This window comes from Tachysurus vachellii, chromosome 24 (assembly GCF_030014155.1).
Source record: "Tachysurus vachellii isolate PV-2020 chromosome 24, HZAU_Pvac_v1, whole genome shotgun sequence".
NCBI classification, from domain to species: Eukaryota; Metazoa; Chordata; class Actinopteri; order Siluriformes; family Bagridae; genus Tachysurus; species Tachysurus vachellii.
Genome location: NC_083483.1, coordinates 15416225 through 15428814, shown reverse-complemented (window position 1 = coordinate 15428814; position 12590 = coordinate 15416225). Strand labels below are relative to the sequence as shown.

At 37.0% G+C, this 12590-nt stretch overlaps 1 protein-coding gene across 1 annotated transcript; it reads right to left on the bottom strand.

The window, feature by feature from the left end:
- Nucleotides 1-1727: 1727 nt before the first annotated feature.
- On the bottom strand, nt 1728-11327 carry LOC132839484 (NACHT, LRR and PYD domains-containing protein 12-like). Its single transcript, XM_060860477.1, has 10 exons — nt 11262-11327; nt 9629-9998; nt 6548-8330; nt 6166-6333; nt 5418-5567; nt 3904-4071; nt 3549-3722; nt 3202-3360; nt 2836-2882; nt 1728-2687 (listed from the first exon to the last, which is right to left on the bottom strand). The coding sequence occupies exons 1-10, from the start codon at nt 11268-11270 to the stop codon at nt 2137-2139; spliced, it is 3579 nt and encodes a 1192-aa protein (XP_060716460.1). The 5' UTR covers nt 11271-11327; the 3' UTR covers nt 1728-2136.
- Nucleotides 11328-12590: the final 1263 nt, after the last annotated feature.

The following is a 12590-nucleotide window of genomic DNA, read 5'->3' as shown; positions in this document are numbered from 1 at the left end:
AAGTTTTAAATATCCATCTAGCACGTGCATCCACCCTCGCTTTCATATATGTGACGCACAGACTTTACTGAACTGAGCTCACACCATGGCTGCATCTAGTCAGATTGTCCAGATGGTGTTAGTTTAAGGTATTATTAGATATTAACACCTCCAAAAACTAATCCATGTGCATGTTCGCTATCTACCATGGCTCAAGTTTAGGGGAAAAAAAATCTGGAAAAATCAGACTTTATTTTCATCCACTTTATTTTCAAAATTTTCTCCTGACTATAGCACTACTGTTTTAGAGTCAGGGGAAGAGTTGATTATCGTTCCCTGTTTCTTAGAACTTGGGGAAAGACAAGGCATTTGAGCGTGAGCGTTTTCAAGTCTCGCACCTAACAGCCTACAAAACCTGTCTGAGAAACATGACTCGCATGTCTGCTGCTTATTCAAACACTGAAATAATCAGGTTCCTTCTCACTCACTCTCATTTTCTACCGCTTATCCGAACTACCTCTCAGGCGTCATCAGGCATCAAGGCAGGATACACCCTGGACGGAGTGCCAACCCATCGCAGGGCACACACACACTCTCATTCACTCACACAATCACACACTACGGACAATTTTCCAGAGATGCCAATCAACCTACCATGCATGTCTTTGGACCGGGGGAGGAAACCGGAGTACCCGGAGGAAACCCCCGAGGCACGGGGAGAACATGCAAACTCCACACACAAGGCGGAGGTGGGAATCGAACCCCCAACCCTGGAGGTGTGAGGCGAACGTGATAACCACTAAGCTACCGTGCCCCGCAGGTTCCTTCTTTAACTATCAAATAAAAAAGCATTCATTTTCTGTGTTTTGTGATCAGGGCCGGCCCGTACAACAGGCAATACAGGCGATTATCTGGGGCCATAAATCATAAGAGGGTCCATAAATCATAAAAATAATTTTGAAATTTCACAATTGTCAAAGACGCGATCAGCAAGTAATACGCGCTGCGTGCACAAGGACCCTATTGATTAACACAGGGATCACAAAAACGGTAGATGAAAAACCCCACAGGGATTTAACAACAGGATAAACTCTACAAACTCTCCACACAACAATCGACAGAAAAATTACAATAAATACGAAACATCAGTATAAATAAAGACAGAAAACATTACAAAATACGAGCAGAGCTAATTTGCATAATGTTAATGACGCGATTGCAGAGGTATCAAAATACGTCTCATTGCACATGCTTGGAAATAAAACGTTTAGGATTATGGGTAATGTAGTATCATATAACAATGTAACGATCACGTTACATCTTTCAGATAAAAAATAAGACTTATTTTAGTGAGGTTGCGGTGGTGGGCAAACTATGGCAGATATATCTTTCAGGAGCTGAAAAGAGAAAAAAAGAGAAAAGCAGAGGAAGAAAAGCAACCTCAAAGTAAAGGTGTGTTCTACTTTACATTGTTTAATGTGTATGCTAATTTAAAAACATAAAAAATGTCCATCACCCTAAAAATAAACCCACATGAAAAAAAGACTATTATACAATATCATTTACTATAGTATACTGTGGTAAAATTCTTAGATACTAAAAAAGATTACTATAGTAAGGTTCAAAAACAGTATACAGAACACTATATCACCCTATAGTAATTATTCTGTATTTTCACTTGTCAAATTGCAGAGCTATGACAATTTTTACACCAGTAGGGCCCATAACCCCTTGGGCCAGCCCTGTTTGTGATCATCGTCATTATCAGTAATATTTAGTTATGGGTAGGAATGAGTTCTCTCTTTATTTGCCCAATAGATGGCACTAAAATACAATACTATAAGGTGCATAGGCTGTAGTTGAGTGTAAATTGTTTAACATTGAATATTTACTCGTCTCAAAAGCTGGTTTTCAGAAGTAGAGAAAGTAGAAGCTTGTATTTTTTGTAGTTATTTAATAGAAGGTAGACCTACATGTTGATCCGACCAATATGACATTTCAGAGCCCCTGAAAGCCATTAAAGCCATTAAAGTACCACAATTCCAATCGCAGCAATTATTTTTTTATTAAACAATGAAAATATTTAAATTAAAACAATTATTTAATTATAAAATTAAAATAAATCCCTGTGACATTAAGACATTTTGCTTTTTAGTTTCAAGAATGGATGAGAGAGATGGAGTCATTGGACTGCTTGAGTCCAAATCCTGCAAAAAGTCTTTCTGTAAATGTTGTACGAAATGTGTGTATGCGTGTTAGTTTGTGTGTGTCAGAGGAGATGGTGTAAAAGGAGAGAATCCCAGCTGGGACATCCACATACACTCCTACTCTGTTAAACTGGGAATGTGAACTGGGCGTGCTCTCTTTATTATGCATTACTGAGTAAACGCTATAACCCCTAATATTCCTGGACAAATCCAGGCTCCAGGACTTTTTTGAACATCCGAACACACAGTCAATTCTGTGTCCCCTCTTACTGATAGATTTGTATGCCACAGCGATGGAGGCGTTTTCATGCCACTCTACTTCCCAGTAACAACGTCCAGACAAACTCTCTGTACTCAGCACCTGTGTCACATACTGAAATCTCAATCTGTTGTCTCGACATGTCATCTGATCTTCTGTCATAAGCAACATCCTGGTGTTATTATCGGTCAGTGAGAGACGTGTGTTTGCTGTGTTGGGGTCCAGCATCAGCTTGACGGCATCTGCACATGAGAATGTTTTCCTCAGTATTACGTACAATATGATACACAGACACTTTTCATAATATATCAAATTGTACATGGAAATTGTGTGTGTGTGTGTGTGTGTGTGTGTGTGTGTGTGTGTGTGTGTGTGTGAAACACAGCTTACACTTCTTGAGTCCTTTGGCTATCCTCAATTCTCCAAAATGAAACATTCTAGAAGTGCAGGCAACAAAAAAATCACAGGAGTGAACAGACACACGCACACACACACGCACACACACACACACACACACACACACACACACACACACACACACACACACAAAGCCAAAATGAGCCACCCAGGGTATTAGCCCAATTTTATTACTTTGATTTAAGACAACAAGACTATTTTATCATTATACAAGGCTGTTTCTGTTAATATTTAAAATAGCTTGCATTTCAGCATTATGATGTACAAATGGTGCTTAAACTTATTCTTCCTGTGCCTGTTTGAAAACAGCTCAAAATCAGATCAAAAAGCTTATCTTACTTGATCATCAGTTTCCTCTTCACTGAAAAAAACTGTGCTGATTCGGAAGGTTCTAGATGATTGTGGTTTAAATCCAGTTCAGTGAGGTGTGTGGGGTTTGAACGCAGAGCCGATATGAGTGAAGAGCAACTCTGTGCTGTGAGACAACAGCCAGACAATCTAGTGATAGGAATAAAGAGAAAAAAGCTACCACCACCAGTGAACATTATACAGTATATTCAATGAATAATAATAAACCGCATGAGATTTAAGGATCATGATGAACAAAATATCTCAAGTTGAGAAGAAAATGATGTGACAAACGGTTTTTCCAATAACCATTACCACATTTTTGACAACCCACTTGCCTCAGTATTTCCAGAACACATTGTGAACTCTTTAATCCAGCAGACAACGCTTCAATACCAGAATCCATCAGGTCATTATCACTTAAATCCAACTCTCTCAGAGACGAGTTAGCCTTTTTCAGAACTGAGGCGATATGAGTACAAGACTGCTCAGTGAGTTTACAGTCTGAGAGTCTAAAATCAGAAATAGGACAGAATATTTCAGTTATCTATTACATATTATAAGGAGCACAAATATTTCTTTATGCTTGGCCCCTAATGAAATACATCAATTGCATCAAACAGCGAGTCAGTATTAATTGAACCCTTCAGACTGTGTACATTGTGTTTACATCCTTTTTTATTTGCCACTCACTTCAGTATGTTCAGATTACAGTGAGAACTCATCAGTCCATCAGATAGCAGCTTCATTCCTGTATCCTGCAGGTCATTGCAACTCAGATCCAGCTCTCTCAAATGTGACTTTGCTAAAGCTTTGCCAATGGATTTACAAGATTCTGCAGTGAGTTGACAATCTGAGATCCTGTTAAACAAGAAAGAAATCTGACATTTAGAGTGAATGGATTTTATAAAAGCCTCACTGAAACAAAGGCTCTTCCACTTTTTACACTTTTACAATGAAGCAACCTATAACACCTTGTTTCTGTGTTTTCAGGGTTTCATTGTTAATTCAACTATAAAAAAGAGAGAAGTGTTTTACATACATTAGATAGACATTATATCTTCAAGCCTAGTGGTATTATATATTATACTTAAACATTAGATCGTCGCTGTCGGGCGGAAACCTTGTATGTCCAAATTTGGTCAATTTCATATTTTTTCACATATCGATGCTATTGGTCAGTCCCCACGTGGGTCTGTTATTTTTACAAGTTATTAACCAATCTAAAGTCTTGAAAATAGCTTGAGCACAAATCTCATAACTCCATTGGACACTTCAACTGTCCACCTCTTCCTCACTCCGTGGGAGAGCTTCACGGCATATTTCTCCTCAAGAAGAGTCGCAACGAATCAACACGTCTTCTGAGGTAAATGTCTTCAAAACACTGGGCTCAAAGAAAAAAAAATCTTGACCCCCGCTAGTTCTGGTGCTCGTCTGAGGACAGGAATTTAGCGCAAGACAATCCACTGTAACGCGGACTAAACCCTGTGCACTGCAGATAAGGTACGGAGTTTTTTTAATTTCCTGAAAAATAACGGTTTTGGAGATATGAGGATTCCGTCCGACAGCGACGATATATTATATAATGATATAGGTTAAATGAATCATTTATTGCATTTGGCAAACCCTTATCCAGAGCAAATCCTTTGTAGGTTCATTACTGTGCCTATGACACACTTACAAAATTGGTTTCTATTCAGTTGCATGTAACTATACTGTACTATACGCGTTGACCGTGACACATACTTGTATATCAAATGCTTTATAACCATTGACACCACTGAGAAAACTAAGAACTTACAAGCTTGAATTTTACTTTAAATATGAATGAGTGAGAAAGGTCAAAAACTGCCTCGAAGCACAAAGACCCCATTCATGATTTCTTGTTTCTAATGGATGTGTGTCTTTTTTTAGGTAGATGGCCTTCACTTGATGTTCATGTTCATGGCTTGTTATTAAAAAAGAAAGTGTACTGCATAAGTCTTTTTAGTTTCAATGCTTAAGCTTTAGGAAATGGGTTGTTGACTTGGGGCACAAGGTGGAAAAAGGTCATGAGCTTTGTACAGACCTGTAAAGGCAGATTAACAACGATATATAGTAAAAAGTTTAAGTATATTTTCTTTAATATGAGAATTTTGACCCACTGTTTGTTTAAAAAAAATAAAATTTTGTAGAACAGAAAAATTAATAAACATTTTGAGACCAACCTTAATGTGTCCAGTTTACAGTTTGAGCTCATTAGTCCAGAGAGCTGATCTATCCCCTTCTGCAGGTCATTGTAGCTCAGATCCAGTTTTCTCAGGGAGGAATTTCCAAAAAGTAGAGCTGACAATGTGGTCAGCTTACAATTAGAGAGGCTGTAGAGGGGAGACAACATTGTCAACAAGTTTTGCTAATTACAATTGCCTGTACTTGTTTATTAATTGTGTAGACTGTCAACATATCGTTGCTGTCAGGCGGAAACCTCGTATGTCCAAATTTGGTCAATTTCATATTTTTTCACATATCAATGCTATTGGTCAGTCCCCACGTGGGTCTGTTATTTTTACAAGTTATTAACAAATCTAAAGTCTTGAAAATAGCTTGAGCGCAAATCTCATAACTCCATTGGACTCTTCAACTGTCCACCTCTTCCTCACTCCGCGGGAGAGCTTCGCGGCATATTTCTCCTCAAGAAGAGTCGCAACGAATCAACACGTCTTCTGAGGTAAATGTCTTCAAAACAGTGAGCTCAAAGAAAAAAAAATCTTGACCCCCGCTAGTTCTGGTGCTCGTCTGAGGACAAGAATTTAGCGCAAGACAATCCACTGTAACGCGGACTAAACCCTGTGTACTGCAGATAAGGTACGGAGTTTTTTAAATTTCCTGAAAAATAACGGTTTTGGAGATATGAGGATTCCGCCCGACAGCGATGAAATGTGTTTTTTTGCTGTCATTTCCAGTGTGTCTCTTTACCTTAGTATCTCTAATTTACAATTCTTCAGCCCTTCATAGAGCAATTTCAGTCCTGTTTCCTGTAGGTCATTGTTGCTCAGGTCAAGCTCTCTCAGGGGTGAATTTGCTGACTGTAATGCTGATGCAATGTTTTCACAGGCGTTCTCTGTGAGTTTACAGTCTGCCAGACTACAGCAAGAGAAATCAGGGAGGTATTCATCAGGTTATTAATCCTGATCAACAATACAGTATATCCATGGATATGAAGTATGATGCTGCTGCTGTTGGTTTTGTAAAGAGCTTTTGTAAAGTACACAATAAACCAGAATAACAAATTGTTTCCTGAAACACAAAATATTCAAAGTAATTACTTTTCATATGTTAGTAGATATAATATACTTACATTGCCTTTTTGCAGTTCCTTAGTGCTGGAATAAGTCTTCTGCGTCCCTCTTCTGTTGTGTTGTATTTTTTTAGATCCAACTCATCCATCGCTTCTTCTGAAACTTGAAACATGTTAGCCAAGGCCGAACATTGTGCAAGAGTGAGCTTTTTGGACTTTTTGTTGGACTTGAGGTAAGTCTGAATCTCTTGCTGAAGAGTGTCATCCTTCATTTCTATTAAGCAGTGTGAGAGATTGAGCCAACGCTCAGGGTTGATGTTCTTTTTTTGTCCACGTTTCAGATTTTGCTTTATTTTTTGGACGCTCTCGGGGCTGCTCTCGGTACGCGGTAGGAGACCTTGCAGGAGTCTCTGGTTGGATTCTAAGGACAAGCCATGAAGAAAACGCAGGAAAAGGTCAAGATGTCCATTCTTGCTCTTCAAGGCTTCATCCACTGCATGCTTCATTAACACATCCAATGATACTTTTGTCACAGCCTTGGTCTTTGGCAGAAACATCTTCACTCCTGCTGTGTTCTTGCATAGATAACAATGGAACACATAGAGAGCGGCAAAAAATTCTTGGAAGCTCAAGTGCACAAAGCAATGAACCTTTGTGCGAAAAAACAGAGATTCAATTTTAAAGATTTCCGTGCAAAGCCCAGAGTATAAGAAGGATTCCTTGACATTGATTCCACACTCTTCCAGATCTTTTTCATAGAAGAGGACATTGCCTTTTAGCAGCTGTTTGAACGCCAACTCGGCAAGTTTCAGAATCATGTTTTTGTTGGACTCCAGCAGTAACTTTGTGTCTAATTCTTGGCTCTGGTCAAACTTCTCATTCTTCCTGTTTATCTGAACAAGTAAAAAGTAAGAGTACATTTCAGTCAATGTTGTGGGGATTTCTTTTTTGTGGTTGTGGGATAGCCATGGCTGAAGAGCAGTAACTGAAATCCAACAAAAGACCGGAATGTGGCACATAATGTAAAGACTCTTTGCTTTCTTTATGTGCATGATGATTCTTTTGGCTTTGTCCGGATCGGTCACTCTCTTTCTAAAGTACTGCTCCTTTTGTGAGTCACTGAACCCCTGAATTTCTGTCACTCGGTGAATGTACTGCGAGGGAATCTGACCGGCTGCTGCTGGTCGAGATGTTATCCATATAAGAGCAGAAGGGAGTAGCTCTCCTTTTATGAGGTTTATAATTAAGACATCCACTTTGCATTTGGTGTGAACATCACTGACAGAAGTTTGTCTAAAGCTCAGTTGAATTCTACTCTCCTCAAGGCCATCAAATATGAATAAAATCTTCTTGTCGACATACATGTCTGAGTGACAGTTTTTAAGCTGGGGATGCAAGTGAACCAAAAGTTCATGAAGAGTATAATTACCTTCGATCAGGTTTAGCCGACGAAATGGCAGTACAAACAGAAACTCCACATCTTGATTGGCTTTGTTCTCAGCCCAGTCAAGGATGAATTTCTGCACAGAGACTGTTTTTCCAATGCCAGCTACACCCTTTGTAAGAACAGTTTTGATTTCTATTTCTTCTTCATTCTTAACAAAGATGTCATTGCAGTTGATTCCGGACTCCGGATTTCCGGATGAAAATTGTGAGTTATCGTTCATCAAAACCTCATGCTCATTATTTCGAGCTTCACTTTCTCCTTCTGTAATAATCAAATCTGTGTATATATAATTAAGTGGAATCCTGTTCTTATCTTTAGCAGTCTCCTCAACAATAAAACCACTTTGACGCTTAAGCCAGTCTTTATGTTTTGACATGACGCTCTGAAGATCTTGCGCTGTTCACAGAAAATGAAAGAGTCATCATCATTTATGTCATCATAAGTCTCTCAATTCTTTTGATAGCTTTCAGGGCTCTGTAAGGTCTCAAATGTATTAAATATCAAATGAATCAAAAATCAAAATGTTTTTTTTCTACAAACTATAATTACAAGTCACATTCATGTTTAAGTATCTGGGCTTCTTCTGACTGGACAAAACACCTGAATTGCTGCCTGACTTCAGACAAAGAGACCTACAGGTTTAGGTATAGGCTATTTTAAAAATCTATTGCTGTCTGGATTTTATTTCATGTTGTATTCGACACTATTTGTAGTACCTGAGCTACTGTATTGCACTGTCATGAGGACATGTTTTTGATATAGACTACAATGCACTTCTGTAATTTGCTCTGGAATAAAGGACTCTGCTGTATGCTGTTGTCACAGACTTATTATTATTTATTATTATTATTATTATTATTATTTATTATTTATTAAGGTTAAAGTGATCAGGAATTTGAGTCAGAGATACCTTGTGAACTAATCCTGGCTAAAGCTAAACTACTGTATGTACTGTATAACTACAATATTTACACATTACCCTACTGAGATGAAATGGTGTGATTGAGACACCTGCTGGTCTTTTGTTCCCAAGAACTGTCTGAGGAACCAAACTAACGTATAGTGCACCAGGGTGAGTGTATAAATAAGTATGCATTGTACAGTACCATTTGAGACTTTATCATCACGCATTCTGATGCCTTTACTATTAGATGTTTTGACCTATGCCCATGACATTGTATTTTAAGCTTGTGTAAGTTATCTTCACAAGTTGTACTTGTATTCTTATTAAAAAAAAAAAACAGTTAAATGTTAAACTCTACTCTAATTATTATTTGTTACTAATGGTAAAGTATTGGTATCTTAAACACATTTTGAAGACCTCTGACTAGCTATAAAAGGCTAATAACTGCAAGTTTAAATAAAATAGAATATAATAAATATTGGCAAGGATATTGGAAAAGCTTAGGCTTGCATATCATTAGAAATCTCTGCGTTAATGGTATAAATATTTCTTAAATAGGCTATAAAAGCCTTTGACATAAATATGACATTGTTATGTCTATATGTAACACTGGTGTAATTATATTTCTAGTATTGACTATTATCTTATGGAGTCAGATAGTTCATTAAAAACATGCATAATCCTTTAGCTGCCTCTGCTTCATCTTTGGTTGTAGATGAGTAGCAGACTAAATTAGTCAGATATATTTAGTCTTACACTGTAAATGGCCACTGATGGCACACATTCTTACCTTTTTTTACACTGGCTGGTTGACACGTCTCTCTTGATTCATTGGCCAGTCTCTGCTTCTTTACAGGCACAGCAATTGGATCAGACTCTTTTCGTTTTTGTTGTATTTGCTTTTCTAGTTCACTTGCTAAACGATATTGTTTCATTTTTTTCAAAATGTCTATAGTGACTTGAAGAGCAATCTGATTCCCATATGTTTCTATCATAATTTCAGCCACTTCTACTCTAGATTTTTTGTGCAGTTTACTTTTCGGAATTTTTTCAACATCCTCTTTATAAGTAAGAATAAACACGAAGCTCTCAAAATCATCTTCCTTTAGATCATCCAAGGCTTCAAGTGGCGTGATTGTTGATCTGATCATTGATAGAGACTGGAAAAAAAAACAACATATTTTTGGGTTTTATTAAACTGCATGTTGAAGTATACATTATTACACATGGATTAACCACCTGGTTCGGTCTGACACTTTAGTAAATTACCTTTTGGTATACTTTTGTAGTGAAAACCAAGCAAACCCCATCCAACACCGTTCTTTACAACACGGTAATAATACAGATTACGATGCTACACTTTGAACGTTAGCAATCACCCCATTCACAGTAAAGCTATTATATTTATTTACATTTGGTTATATTGTGTATTTGTATGTTCAAATACTCCACTGAAAATCTTGAATATTTCTATATTCTCCAGCCACCGGCTTCAACATGTGCTCCGGAGAACCCCGGTGGCCATATCCTATTTATAATTTAATTTTGTGATGGAAATCACAACACACCATTATTAAAGTGATCATTTTTATGACTGGTTCTTATATGTATTAGCTTGTTTTACTGCTCTGCTGATGTAAATCCAAACCCTGGACCTGACGTGTCCTGTCTGTTGAAATGTTCTGAAATAAAAAGCACAATGTCTTGAATCTATAGATGAACATATATGTATAGTGTTTCACAAGTCCAGCATCATAAATTAATATAGATTAATCATCAAGGATGATTCATAGATTAATCATAGGCTTAATCTAGATTTCTACACATGTATCTAAGCAAAGAAGAACTCCATTAAAATGTGTTAAATATACACGTGTATATATATATATATATATATATATATATATATATATATATATATATATATATATATATATATATTTATGTACTATAGAATCGACAGGATAATTAAAACTCATTTTGTTCACCAAGTGATTGGGTTTATTTTATTTATTAATCACAAGAGAACACAAAGGATGAAGGAGTTGTACTGGTTTATGATGAACACAGATCTACTCGGCATCAGGAAGTTATACAGATGCGCAATATCTCTATTTCACCTGAAGTTAAGACTAATCGCTCTTCATCAGAACACCTATTTGTGTTCATGAAGCGAATCCGTCGTTATTTTTCCGGTTATGACTCAAAAAAGTCTCCTTTATATAACTTCAGAAAGAATTTGCGCGCGCAGAATGAATGCAAACATAAACACCGCCATTTTGCAATCATTCTGTAACTCTTTTTGTCTGTTATAAACACATATCATATCATATCCAAGCCAGAGAATAATACTGATAGTGTATACAGTTTGAGTCTCACACTGCTTAAAATACCAAAGTAAAACAAAAGAAAACAGACATCACCTGTGACATGGCGGCGAAAAGTAAGAGACTGTATCAACAACCTGAAATTACTGAAGAGAAACTGAGCAGAAATTGGCGCGAATGTGTCTGAATCTTATTCAAAATAAAAGTCACACAATCTGAGGGAGAAATCTGTGGTACAACCTGTGATACAGCTATGAAGTGCATATCACTTTTCACTATGGGAATAAAGAAAAGATATAAAGAAAGAAATAAAGAAAGAAACTATTTTCAACTAGTTCAAGCTTATTGTCATGTTATTGTATGCTATGAAATTTACCACAACATAAACAAAAATAATCAATTCATCTGTCAATTGAGTGTTAAAGTCAATTTACTTTTAATATTCAGTTCAATTCAAGTCTATTTGTAAGGCTCTTTTTACAATTGACGTTGTCTCAAAGTGTCTTTAAAGAACATAAACATAGAACAAAAGGTTAATATAAAGAATAATATATCCTAATAATAATATTAATAGGATACAAAATTCGAGATTAATATTAGATATATTTAAATGTGTTTGTATTTATCCCCAATAAACAAGTCTGAGGTGACTCAGGTGACTGTGGGGAGGAAAAACTCTCTTAGATGGTAAAGGAAGGAACCTTGAGAGGAACCAGACTCAAAGCGGAACCTCATCCTCATATGGGTGACACTGGAGGGTGTGATTATAAATATACAGTCTAACAGATGTATTGATGCAAAAGATCACATGGAGTTCACATCTTCTCTATATGTATTATATTGTTAGGTTTTATTATGTTGAAATGAATTTAAGTGGCTTTAACCTTTATGTATCTGCAGTGGCCTGTTGTCAGCATGGCCACTCTGACCAGTCTGCTGCTATGTATCTTATTACAACAGCAAAAGGGGGAATAAATCTGGAATGTGATGCACATATTTGTGCATACATATGTTTTTGGCCATATAGTCTACACAGACCAGCCATTTTATTAGGAATACCTGTACATCTGCTCATTCATGGAATGAATAAAATCAAGCAGATACAAGATACAAGAGCTTCAACTAATCTTCACATCAAACTATGTACAATGTGGTCTGTCTCACAGATTGAATAATTGCTGTAGGTGGGATGTTGGTACCAAATTAGCTGGTCATGATCATGAAAAATGATGCAAAAAACGAAAAGCATCCAGTGCAAAGTTCTGTGGGTGGAAAGACCTTGTTTATAGATGAGTTTAGTGGAGAATGATGAGACTGGTTTAAGTTGACAGGATGTCTACGGTAACTCATTAACCACTCTTTACAGCTGTGGTGAGAAGAAAATCTCAGAACTAAGAACATGCTCAAACGTCAGGCATCTGGGCT